A 13,321-nucleotide genomic window follows, 5' to 3' on the forward strand; every position below is an offset into this window, starting at 1 on the left:
CCCATTATAGTGATTAGCAGTCCCTTTGGTTGGGCACTTTGAACTTGGTTTACGTTACTATAATTATCTTCCTGTTAACGTAGTAATGCATTATGAAGTCAGAGTTATTTGATTTCAAAGGAAGAAAAGTAATAAATAGGTTGCTTTTAGAAAGTGACCTATCTTCTAATTAAAGCATTAGTGCATTAATTGTGTGTGTTCATTAATCAACTTTATCAAAAACTTTTTCATAAAGACCCTGAGATGCTTTTTTTTGGGTTTATACAATTCTTAAATCGTGTGTGGTAACATGCTAAAGTCACACACAGACTTAAACATTCAGCACGTGAACCACAACAATGGTAACAATTCAATTTAATTTATTTTCATTACTTGTAACAATAGCCATTTTATTTGCTCTTTTTGTTGTGCTGCTACTGACACAAGACAGCAAATAAAATTGTCAAATAAAAGCAACAACTATAAAACAAAGCAACTGTATAATTTATTCATACCGCAAAGCACTCTGGGAGTCAGTGAGTAGCTATACTAAGTCATGAGTAAACCTAAATGAAAGGATCAAGTACCCCCTACAGTTCTTTTTTAGTTACTAGAACTCTTGTGTAAGTAAACTATACTAACTAAGCATTTGTCAGTACAACATATACTATTGCTATTTCACTTTACTTAGTTTTCAAGGCAATCGGTTTGCATGCTTTTTTTTTAAGTACGCCACTAAATAGATTTTACAGTGTATATATATATATATATATATATATAAAACCAACCCCAGACTTTTGAAAGTGTATATAATTGAAATAATACATATAAATAATTCAAATGCTTCCCAATTGTACAAAAAATACTAATAAATAAATAACTACAGTACTGACCCCAGACATTTGAAAGATAGTGTCCAGTATATAATTGAAATAACACACATAATTTACACAAAAATTGTACCATAAATAAATAAATATAATACTGACCCCAAACTTTTGAATGATAGTGTAATTTCTACAGACTAAAGGCTAGAATACATTACACAACTTTTAAAATATGTAAATAGTTACAGTGGGAAAACTTGGCATCATACACTAAATGACTGACTAAGACACATGAAAAATGCAAACAATATGTGTTTAAAAATCGGCTCAAAACATCAAACATCTGATACCCTCCAACTGGATGGAATCATAGTCTCAAGCTAAAACAAATCAGAGTCTGTGACCATCATACACTATGTGATTTCCTATGAAATTTGTCAGCTCAAATCTGCAGACTGGCTCTGATTTTCAGCAACTAGCGTCATCTTCTCCAGACTGCAAATCGGTGCAAAAATCTGGGCAAAAATTGTGTAGTGTATTCCAACCTTAACCCATTCTTGTGCAGAAATATTATTTATAAAGTATTTGTCTCTTCAAGGGTGTCCCCAAATAGGTTGTGGGGACATTTTATCCGGAACATATTCCCAAAGTTTAGCTTGGTTAGCAACACAAACACACCTTTGACCACTCTCCTCCTTCCAGACGCGGCAGCAGACAGTCAGGGTTCATGCAAATCCTGTGGACGTCAGGTTTGGTTCCAGCGCACTCCTCGTCGCTCAGCCTGCGGTAGCTTCCAGAAGCCAGTCTCTGTTTACAGTAAACCTTACGCCACTGAGTGCCTCTGCCACACGAATGAGAGCACTAACCCAGAGACCAAACAAACACCAACATCAACACCAACAAACCAACCCTCACCACATAACCAGAGAGAGCGCAGCATGCAAGCAAATGCAACCACACGACACTTGATGTGCAGATGTTGTTTATCCAGATAAATAAAAGCCAAGTGAAGATTCAAGATCAGCTATAAAAATTATTCCACATCATGTTCCATAACAAAATATTCTCAAAAACACATGCTCAATGAGAATAACATGTCCTTTCATATGTTTATGTGAATCTCTGGTGCCTTCTGCTGTAGATGAATCCCGCACACTGCTATAGCTTGCAAATCATATTTTAATTAGGGCTGCATACATATTGAAATAAAATCGATATTGCAATATGGCTTAATTAACTTAATACATGCTATAGATAGATAGATAGATAGATAGATAGATAGATAGATAGATAGATAGATAGATAGATAGATAGATAGATAGATAGATAGATAGATAGATAGATCGTTTTCAACATTGATAACAATAATGAAAATTTATTGTGCGCCAAATTAGCATCTTAGAATTATTTCTGAAGGATCATGAAAATTCAGCTTTGCATCACAGGAATAAATTACATTTAAAAGTCGTTTTAACTTGTAATAATATTTTACAATATATTTTTTAATTAATAAATTTTTTACTGTAAATTTTTTTGGTGAGCATAAGAGATTTAAAGAAACAGATTGGGATAGATAGATAGATAGATAGATAGATAGATAGATAGATAGATAGATAGATAGATAGATAGATAGATAGATAGATAGATAGATAGATAGATAGATAGATAGATAGATAGATAGATGAAAGTCCTTTCATATGTTTATGTGAATCTCTGGTGCCTTCTGCTGTAGATGAATCCCGCACACTGCTATAGCTTGCAAATCATATTTTAATTAGGGCTGCATACATATTGAAATAAAGTAATAAATTCAATATGGCTTAATTAACTTAATACATGCTATAGATAGATAGATAGATAGATAGATAGATAGATAGATAGATAGATAGATAGATAGATAGATAGATAGATAGATAGATCGTTTTCAACATTGATAACAATAATGAAAATTTATTGTGCGCCAAATTAGCATCTTAGAATTATTTCTGAAGGATCATGAAAATTCAGCTTTGCATCACAGGAATAAATTACATTTAAAAGTCGTTTTAACTTGTAATAATATTTTACAATATATTTTTTAATTAATAAATTTTTTACTGTAAATTTTTTTGGTGAGCATAAGAGATTTGAAGCATACATATTGAAATAAAATCGATATTGCAATATGGCTTAATTAACTTAATACATGCTATAGATAGATAGATAGATAGATAGATAGATAGATAGATAGATAGATAGATAGATCGATAGATCGTTTTTTTTCAACATTGATAACAATAATGAAAATGTATTGTGCGCCAAATTAGCATCTTAGAATTATTTCTGAAGGATCATGAAAATTCAGCTTTGCATCACAGGAATAAATTACATTTAAAAGTCGTTTTAACTTGTAATAATATTTTACAATATATTTTTTAATTAATAAATTTTTTACTGTAAATTTTTTTGGTGAGCATAAGAGATTTAAAGAAACAGATTGGGATAGATAGATAGATAGATAGATAGATAGATAGATAGATAGATAGATAGATAGATCTATGAAATGTGGGGAATCTATGGGAATGTGGCCTATGAAAACTCAATTAGAAAGACATTTTGTTCAGTCTTAAAAGGATTGACTGGAACATTTGGTTTGCAAACACTTTAAACAAATAAGGTGCTTTTTTTAAGAAACAGATTGGGATAGATAGATAGATAGATAGATAGATAGATAGATAGATAGATAGATAGATAGATAGATAGATAGATAGATAGATAGATAGATAGATAGATAGATAGATAGATAGATAGATAGATGAAAAACAGGGGGAATGTGGCCTATGAAAACTCAATTAGAAAGACATTTTGTTCAGTCTTAAAAGGATTGACTGGAACATTTGGTTTGCAAACACTTTAAACAAATAAGGTGCTTTTTTACAGCAGTATTAGCAGTTAAAATATTTCTTGTAAATCTCAACTTATAACATAAAATATAAAACCAAAGCTATTTGCCACTGCCAGGGCATTAACGTTTTTATAGAAAATATTTTATAGTTTGTTATAGAAAAACAAATTATGCTCAGAGTCCAGAGCCTCGATCTTAACATTATAACAGGCACCTTCCGAGTAGAGACTTGCCTGATCGCGGAACCCAACACAGCAGAGTGTGGTGTGGGAAAACACTTGATGGGTGAGTTCAGGTGCGGGCGGGATGTGGGAGAATAAGGGTATACTCACACTAGGCAATCTTAACCGTGCTGTTTAGCCGTCCCGGGCTCGGTTGGAAGACGTACTGGGCCAGAGAGCAAGGTTCAGTTGGGCTCGGGCGCGGTACGCATGTAGTGTGAGGGCCAACTGCGCCGGAGCATGGAACTTCTGATACGTGCAGCACGATTGCGTATATATACTGTGAGAGGGCCGAGTCCCAAACGACTCAAAATAATAAACCACAAAGTTAACAAAACAATACACTCCACTGTGCTGAGCGAGAGCGCTTCTCTGCTGTCGTGCTATCGGATACTTCCTATTTCCCTCTTGTGAAGTCGTGATTACGAGCACGTTGCATTCTTTTCTGTTAAAAATAACAGTGAACAGTGGTTTGTGAATGTTGATGCATAAATAATTTTATCAGAAGCATTCATGTGAGCGCTGCTGCAGTCTTAGGCCCACCCCAAATGCTCTCATTGGTTGAGACACGTGATGACACCCATCCCAAGCCAGTACTGATCAACATCCCACCCCTCCTGTGACCCATGGTTTGTCTGTATGTGAATTCAGAGCCAGTGAGCAATGGGCTTTCATAATAATAATAATAATAAACTGCATTAATGCGTGATAAAATAATTGTCGGCGTTAACGCGATAATAACGCGTTAACTTGCCCAGCCCGAAAATAAATAAATAAATACATCTTTAGACTAAAAATCTGCTTTTTTTTCAGCTCCCCAATTACCAATAAAATATGCCCACTAATTCTAGAATGATTCATTCTTTCCAATTATACCTATTCAAGTCATCTAGTGAAAATTCCTGTATTTTTTTCACATCGCAATATATATAGCAGAAAAACATTTGCAATGTAAATTTTTCCCAATATTGTGCAGCACAAATTTTAATGCAGCGTTTCTGACATGTGTTTTCAAGCCTGATGAATGTGGCATGAAATGTTGCATCCTACAGAAGTGTGTGGGATTCAACTTATTTTGTCCTAATTTATTCCCATGCACCAGCTTATAGTTTTTACAAGGAGATGAATTGCATTTCTATTTTGACTTTTGTCATGTTTCTCTGAAATCATGGGCTCACTAACCTGCTGCCACTCCTCAGCCTCCCAGGCCGGTGGACAGGCCACCTGGTTGCAGGCCTGCAGTTCTGGAGGTCTTCTCTCCACACACTCTATGCTGGACACAGATTCAGTGCGGTTTCCCACCACAGACCTCACACAGGACACACTGCGCGTCTGCAGCCCCACACCACACGACACAGAACACGGGTTCCACACGCTCACCTCCCATCTGAAGAAATCACACAACACACAAACCATTTCAAATTAATGTGACATACAGAATATTCAGTGAAAATAGGGAAAGATTAGCCTTTTTTCCAGTGGGAATAGATTGGATCATGAAAAGTAGATATTTTACCTCACAATGAAGTCAGAACTGAATGTAGGTTTGGAGTGGACTGAGGAGGTCCAGCTCTATTTACTTATAACAGCCTGAAAATAGCTATTTGGCAAGTGGTTGATGACTGATATTTAAGTATCATTTATATATAAATGTAAGTATATATTAATACTATTTAATTGTAATATTTTCAGTTTTTAATTTAATTTAAATATTTAATTTTAATTTGTGTTTTTGTTATGTGCTTAATTTAATAACATTTAATCATGTATTTGTTTATTATTTAGTTCATTTATAATTAATATTTAATAATTTATTTGAAATTATTTGATAATTTCAGTTTCAGTTTTTAAATTTAAATAATTAATTACATTTTAATTTGATGTTTTTTATCTGCTTTCATCATTTTTAAATATTTCTTGACAACATTTTTATTAAATATTTATATTTTATTTAAGCTTTATTTCAATTACAGAAATATTTATATATATTTTAGTTTTGGTTACACTGCAGTAAACATTAACCAACAGTCCGAGCAGTCTAGGTGACATCAGCCAAAAAGAAAAGTTGCTTCAGATGCAGGGCAATGTATCACTTGATTTATTAGATTAATATAAAAATAACTGATTGTAAAGACAAATATTTTCTTTTGAATAACAAGCAATGAGAAGTCATGCACAATAATACCAGGAACATGAATTAAGAAAGTAAATCATTTAGAATACAAAATGCCAACAATAATCCTTACCACAATAATCTACTATACATTTATGATTTAGCAGAATATTATTATATGTATATTGTATAGTAATGCAAAACATAAAGTGACATTGCCATAGTCTTTGAACTTTATGATCCCTGGCATTCCTTGAAAATCATGATGGGAAAGATCCATATGAAGGCGATCATTGGGCTTAAACACCAGGCATTTAGAATTCAAACAATCCTGCCCATATGATGAAGACAACAATCAAGCTTTTTTCCATAAGCATATGAACTATTGTAATATTCTGAGCCACAGTACATAAAAAGCCACATGAAAAATATCAGCTCCAGTAAAACCATTTATTCCATATTGCACCGCACTAAAAAGCCAGCTGTCCTGCTTTTGTTGGCAAATGGTCAGTTAACAGGAAATCACATTATTTTCATCACATGTCCTTATTTTCAGAGTGGCCTGACAGCCTGCTAAGATTAAATCTGCGTTTGATCTTTGAACATAATCTAGGCCAGCGGTTCAATTTTAGCTCCTTGTTAAGGAGCTGGATGAATTATAATGTAGTTTTTTCCTTACTTGCTTTTGCACGCAATATCTTTCCATGACATGCACATTTGGTGTTGGAAGAATTAATTAGTGGCTTCTGCTAGAGCAAGCATCACTGTATTATTATTATTATTATTGTATATATTTATGGTTAAATAGGGTTGTGCTATTACATTTTAAATTAACAGACTTAAACCTGTCAGTCTTGTGAACAGATTTTTGCCTGGCGGACGATAAGCTCAACAGGATCAACAGCGCTCCAGACACACGTAATCTCTACAAAACATTAAATTCTCTCCTCTGTCCCCCTCCACCACCACCCACCACTTCTATAACAGCTGATGATTTCGCCACATTCTTCACAGACAAAACTAGAACAATCAGCAGTCAATTCTCAGCCCCACACACACAGGACCTCAAACCAACCACACCCACTGCTAAAACTCCCATCTTCTCCTTCTGTCCCATCACTGAGGCAGAAGTATCAAAACTTCTCCTCTCCAGCCACCCTACAACATGCCCTCTAGATCCAATCCCCTCACACCTTCTCCAAGCAATCTCTCCTACACTCTTCCCAGCACTCACACACATCATCAACACATCTCTCCTCACAGGCACCTTCCCCACTGCATTCAAGCAGGCTCAGGTAATCCTACTGCTCAAAAAACCTACATTAAACGCTTCACTTATAGATAGCTAAAGACCAGTTTATCTCCTTCCATTTATAGCGAAAAGCCTAGAACGAGTTGTTTTCAACCAGGTATCATTGTTTCTTTCACAGAACAACGAATTGGATGCTAACCAGTCAGGTTTCAGGAGTGGCCATTCAACTGAGACTGCGCTACTGTCAGTCACTGAAGCCTTGCGGATGGCAAAAGCTGATTCTAAATCACCAGTTCTTATTCTGCTAGATCTATCTGCTGCTTTTGACACTGTCAATCATCAGATCCTCCTGTCCACACTCTCATCACTGGGCATCACAGGGATTCCTCTTCGCTGGTTTGAATCCTATCTCACTGGTAGGTCGTTCAGTGTGGCCTGGGGAGGGGAGGTATCCAAAGCACATCAACTGGTCACTGGGGTTCCACCGGGATCAGTTCTTGGACCCCTCCTCTTCTCCATATACACTACATCACTGGGACCCCTCATACAGGCACATGTTTTCTCCTACCATTGCTATGCTGATGACACACAGCTCTATCTCTCATTTCAACCAGATGATCCAACAGTAGCTGCATGGATCTCAGGCTGCCTAGCGGACATCTCGGCATGGATGAAAGAACATCACCTACAGCTCAACCTGGCAAGGACTGAGCTTCTTGTCTTCCCTGCCACTCCAACTTTACAGCACGATTTCACCATCCAGCTAGGTTCTTCTACAATTACCCCATCAAGTTCGGTCAGAAATCTTGGCTTAATTTTTGATGACCAGCTGACCTTCAAAGACCACATTGCAAAGACTGCTCGATCTTGCAGGTTTGCATTGCACAACATCAGAAAGATCAGGCCCTTTCTAACGGAGCATGCTTCACAACTTCTTGTCCAGGCCCTTGTCATTTCTAGGCTGGACTACTGCAATGCTCTTATGGCTGAACTTCCGTCAAGCACAATCAAACCTCTACAAATTATTCAGAATGCTGCAGCATGACTGGTCTTCAACGAGCCCAAAAGAGCCCATGTTACACCTCTCTTTATCTCCTTGCACTGGTTACAAGACATTGATGCTTGCATATAGAAGAACCACAGGCTCTGCACCCGCCTACTTCCACATACTACTACGAATCTACATCCCCTCCAGAAGTCTGAGATTCGCTAGTGAGCGACGCCTCGTGGTTCCATCACAGAGAGGCACAAAATCACTTTCTCCTGGCTGGTGGAATGATCTTCCCACCCCAATCCGGAATGCTGATTCCCTGACAATCTTCAAGCAACAGCTGAAAACTCATCTCTTTCAACTTAAAAAAAAAAAAAAAGTCTTTCTCTTTATTTATTCCTTTCCTTTCTAGCTTGTACTTATTTGGAACAATGCCTGAAACCTGGTATTATGAGCACTTCCTGTGTCTGTTTCACTTTTTAAGATGAATCGCTTTACGTATTCCCCAATTGTAAGTCGCTTTGGATAAAAGCGTCTGCTACGTATTCCCCAATTGTAAGTCGCTTTGGATAAAAGTGTCTGCAAAATGAATAAATGTAAATGTAAACTGTTGAGAAAATGCCATAGACTTAACTGAGCCACATCTAGAGATCACAATATCACACACTAATATCTGGCTACAGCACCAACTAATCACAGAATTTGGGCAATATTATGAGTAAGTAAAGTCTTTATTTTCAGACTGTTCTTCACACAAAGTTATTTTATGACATTAAAAACATTTTGTGTGCTTTTTAGACATTCACAGTAATTGTGAAATAGTCCTTATATTTAAAAAAAAAAAAAAAAAAAAAAAAAAGCTTAGATGCAATGATAAATAAATAATGACAGGATGTTATTTTTGGGCTAACTATTAATTTAAACAACACATGTAACTAGTGACTCAACAAAGATGATGAAGGAATATTATTTCATTCTTTTCATCATTATGATTATTCACAAAGCATTGTTTATTTACTCATTGTTTAGTTCACTCTTTTTACCATCTAAACTTTTGGGGCCAGGAAGATTCTTTTTTTTTTTTTTTAATGAATACTTTTCAGTAAGGATGCATTAAATTAATCAAAAGCGACAGTAAATACTTTTATAATTATGCAAAAAAATTATATTTCAAATAAATGCTATTCTTTTGAAATTTGTTTAAAATAAAATAATTTATATATATGTACACACACACACAATATGCAAACCCAATTCCAAAAAAGTTGGGACTCTGTACAAATTGTGAGTAAAAAAGGAATGGAATAATTTTTATGCATGAATAAAAGATCCTGGCAAAAAAAATGCACACACCACAGTACTTTCTCATAAATGGAGAAATTGGCCTATAAAAAAATTAGCTTATTGTTATCCTGAAATAGTGCAATTTGTTTATGCAACAAATCCATTTTTTCAATAGTGATTTCTTGCAGTGTCATTTGGACCGTACCTCGGAGGACATGGCTGAGGGTTACAGATGCGAAGCGAAGAGAGCAGCAGTTTGGAGCCGTTGCAGAGTGTGTCATCAACAATTTCCTTTTTCAAGGTGCTCACACACCTGACAACAGCCATCTGTTTGCCTGCAAAACAACACTGTGAGGAACAAGGCTTTTGGCAGAGGAGTATTTCAATACGTATTTTGTAGCCCAGGCTGATCACTATCAGCTCTCTTAGCAATTTTAGATTTCATGCCAATTTCATTTAATCTGGAAAGCTGTACATGTACAAATCTAAATCAGTTATTTTGCTGTAGAAAATTGATAAAAGATATTTGGGCAGTAAATGCATTAGAGCAGTTGTTTTCTCTAATGGGTTTCATGGAGACTCACCAACAGCACATGAAGCAGAGCAGGGAGTGAAGCCCATGTTTTCCCAAACATAGCCGTGCTGATCAGGGATCTCATGGGGCCTCCAGGATGAGTCTGAAGATGCTAAACAGGGACCTGAATCACAGGTCCTTTGTAAGGGAGGCTTGTCCTCATCACACTCTTCATCAGGTAGTTCGACTTCAGCTTGAGTGAAAGACAGCAGCACTTTACATTTCACCTGACGCCTTTGAACGCCCAGACCACAAGACACACTGCAGGATGACCACGGACCCGGGATGAACCTGAACACAAAAAACACACACACACAAAAAAAATCACATTATGAATAGGAGCACATTTTAAAGATAGGCAACCCGTAAGACCTTCGTTCATCATCAGAACACAAATTAAGATATTTTTTTATTAAATCTGAGAGCTCTTTGACCCTCCATAGACAGCAATGCAACTACCACATTCAAGGCCCAGAAAGTTGTTGAAAGTTATTGTTGAAATAGTCCAGTGACATCAGTGGTTAAACCTTAATTTTATGAAGCTACGAGAATAATTTTTGTGCATAAAGAAAGCAAAAATAAAGACTTTATTCAACAATTTCTTCTCTTCCCTGTCAGTCTCCGATGCCTGTTCACAAAAGTACCACAACGCCACTATTTTAACTACGTCCTTACTACCTTTCTGGGCCTTGAACATAGTAGTTGCATTACTGTCTATGCAGGGTCAGAAAGCTCTTGGATTTCATTAAAAATATCTTAATTTGTGTTCCAAAAATGGACGACGGTCTTACAGGTTTGGAACGACATGGGAGTGAGTAATTAATGACAGAATTTTCATTATTGGGTAAACTATCCCTTTAATGTATGTTTTGGGCCTGTGATTATATGTGAGTGCATCTATGAGGCTGATGATACACTGAGCAACTTTTTAAGCAATTTTGCCGGGCAACTTTTTTTTGAGAAATGTTGCTTTGGCACTTTCCCATTGAGAATGGGTAACAAATTTCTATCTGGATATTTTAGATCGGTCGTGGGCCCCGTGTCTCACCTGGTTGCCCATTGATGGCAACATTGCTCAAATAGTTGTCCTGTGTATCATCAGCCTGAGAGCGTGTATATCAGTGAGTGGATTCTAATCTCAGGATTAGAGTTCAGGAAGACGACAGGTCTGAGTGGAGGTTCCTTCCTCAGTGTGTCTCCTCCACTTTTATCAAAGCAGGGATAAGATGGGGCGTGAGACTCCACAACTACATCCAACCCACATAATCCACCCACCCAAATAACAGAGGCAAGCATCCAGCCATGAATTCCACAGCAAAGTGGACTGGGCTCTCTATAAGATAGGGCTGAGTACCAAGCCCTGGTGCACGCCACCTTAGATCACCCTAAATTTAGTTATTGGAGCAACGGAGCAGAACACAAAAGAAGTGCTGCTATCGCTAAATGATATACTCCACTTAAGAGTGTAATTCAAGAAGGGTTTGCAGACAAACGGTAGATTTTATAAAACAGCTATTTTAAATTGTACAAATATTTCACAATATTACAGTTTTATTGTATATTAATCAAATAAATGCAGCCTTGGTGAGTATAAGAGATGTCTTCCAAAGGCATAAAACATACTGGGCTTGTCTAAAATGCTCTCATACTTGCAAAATGCAATGCTTTTTAGGAATCTTAATTGCCAAATTTAAAAGAGAATTGAAATTATGACAATATTAAAAATTTTGCTCAATTTTATGTTGTCAAACCAGCATAATTATTTTGTAAATATTCACCCATGAATATCGCCCCATCCTAGAGAAAGGCAGCAATGCAGTGTTAGTGTGACTATATTACAGGTGCATCTCAAAAAATTAGAATACTGTAAACAAATTATTTTATTTTTTTATTTATTAATTTTGATGATTCGAGCTTAGAACTCATGAAAGTCAAAAACCAGTATCTCAAAATATTAGAATATTTAGATTTGAGTTTCATTAAATGACCATCCCTACAGTATCAATTCCGGGTATCTCTTGCTCTTTGAAACCACAATAATGGGGAAGATTGCTGATTTGGCAATGGTCCAGAAGACAATCATTGACACCCTCCACAAAGAGGGTAAGTCACAGAAGGTCATTACTGAAAGGGGTAGCTGTTCACAGAGTGCTGTATCAAAGCATATTAAATGCAAAGTTAACTGGAAGGAAGAAATTGGGTAGGAAAAGGTGCACAAGCAACAGAGATGACTGCAAGCTTGAGAATACGGTCAAGCAAAGCCAATTCAAACACTTGGGAGAGCTTCACAAGGAGTGGACTGAAGCTGGAGTCAGTGCATCAAGAGTCACCACACTCAGACGTCTTCAGGAAAAGTGTTACCAAGTCACTTCTGAAACAGAAACAACGTCAGAAGCATCTTACTTGGGCTAAGAAGAAAAAGAACTGGACTGTTGCTCAGTGCTCCAAAGTCCTCTTTTCAGATAAAAGTAAATTTTGCATTTAATTTGGAAATTAAGGTCTGGAGTCTGGAGGAAGACTGGAGAGGCACAGAATCCAAGCTGCTTGAAGTCCAGTGTGAAGTTTCTGAAGTCAGTGATGATTTGGGATGCCGTGACGTCTGCTGGTGTTGGTCTATTGTGTTTTATCAAGTCCAAAGTCAATGCAGCCATCTACCAGGAGATTTTGGAGCACTTTATGCTTCCATCTGCTGACAAGTTTTATGGAGATGCTGATTTCCTTTTCCAGAAGGACTTTAGCACCTGCCCACACTGCCAGAACCACTTCCAAGTGCTCACACCTCACTGATGCTGGAGTTTGTGCTAAAGGAGCCTCGACCAAGTATTGAGTGCATAAATGAACATATTTTAAAGAACTTGAACTTTTCTGTTTTGCAAATCCTTTTTTTGATTGATCTTAGGAAATATTCTAATATTTTGAGATACTGGATTTTTGACTTTCATGAGCTGTAAGCTCTAATCATCAAAATTAAAACAAGAAAAAAACTTTTGAAATGTTTTACTTTACATGTAATGAATCTAGAATATATGAAAGTTTAACTTTTTGAAATAAGTTATAAAAATTTTTTTCATGATATTCACGTTTTTTGAGATGCACCTGTAACGTACAATATAACACTTAAAAAAAACTCACGTTGGATCTTCCAAGGCTGCTTTGGTTTCTTCCAGTTCTTGAGCCTGTTTCAACCAGGGCAGCT

The 13,321-nt window shown here is 36.4% G+C and overlaps 1 protein-coding gene across 1 annotated transcript in view; it reads right to left on the minus strand.

Annotated features, from left to right (window-relative positions):
• Positions 1-13,319, minus strand: part of LOC107575958 (ADAMTS-like protein 3) — a gene marked incomplete at its 5' end in the record, with an annotated part of 19,458 nt that extends 6,139 nt beyond the window's left edge. Inside the window, 5 exons of the mRNA XM_016262257.1 lie at positions 1,485-1,667; positions 5,094-5,298; positions 9,757-9,886; positions 10,136-10,416; positions 13,258-13,319. Of these exons, the coding sequence (XP_016117743.1) occupies positions 1,485-1,667; positions 5,094-5,298; positions 9,757-9,886; positions 10,136-10,416; positions 13,258-13,319 (861 nt within the window). The remainder of the gene's footprint in view (positions 1-1,484; positions 1,668-5,093; positions 5,299-9,756; positions 9,887-10,135; positions 10,417-13,257) is intronic.
• Between the last annotated feature and the right edge of the window lie 2 nt (positions 13,320-13,321).

Source organism: Sinocyclocheilus grahami, unplaced genomic scaffold (assembly GCF_001515645.1).
Source record: "Sinocyclocheilus grahami isolate Dianchi unplaced genomic scaffold, SAMN03320097.WGS_v1.1 scaffold3051.1, whole genome shotgun sequence".
Classification (NCBI taxonomy): domain Eukaryota; kingdom Metazoa; phylum Chordata; class Actinopteri; order Cypriniformes; family Cyprinidae; genus Sinocyclocheilus; species Sinocyclocheilus grahami.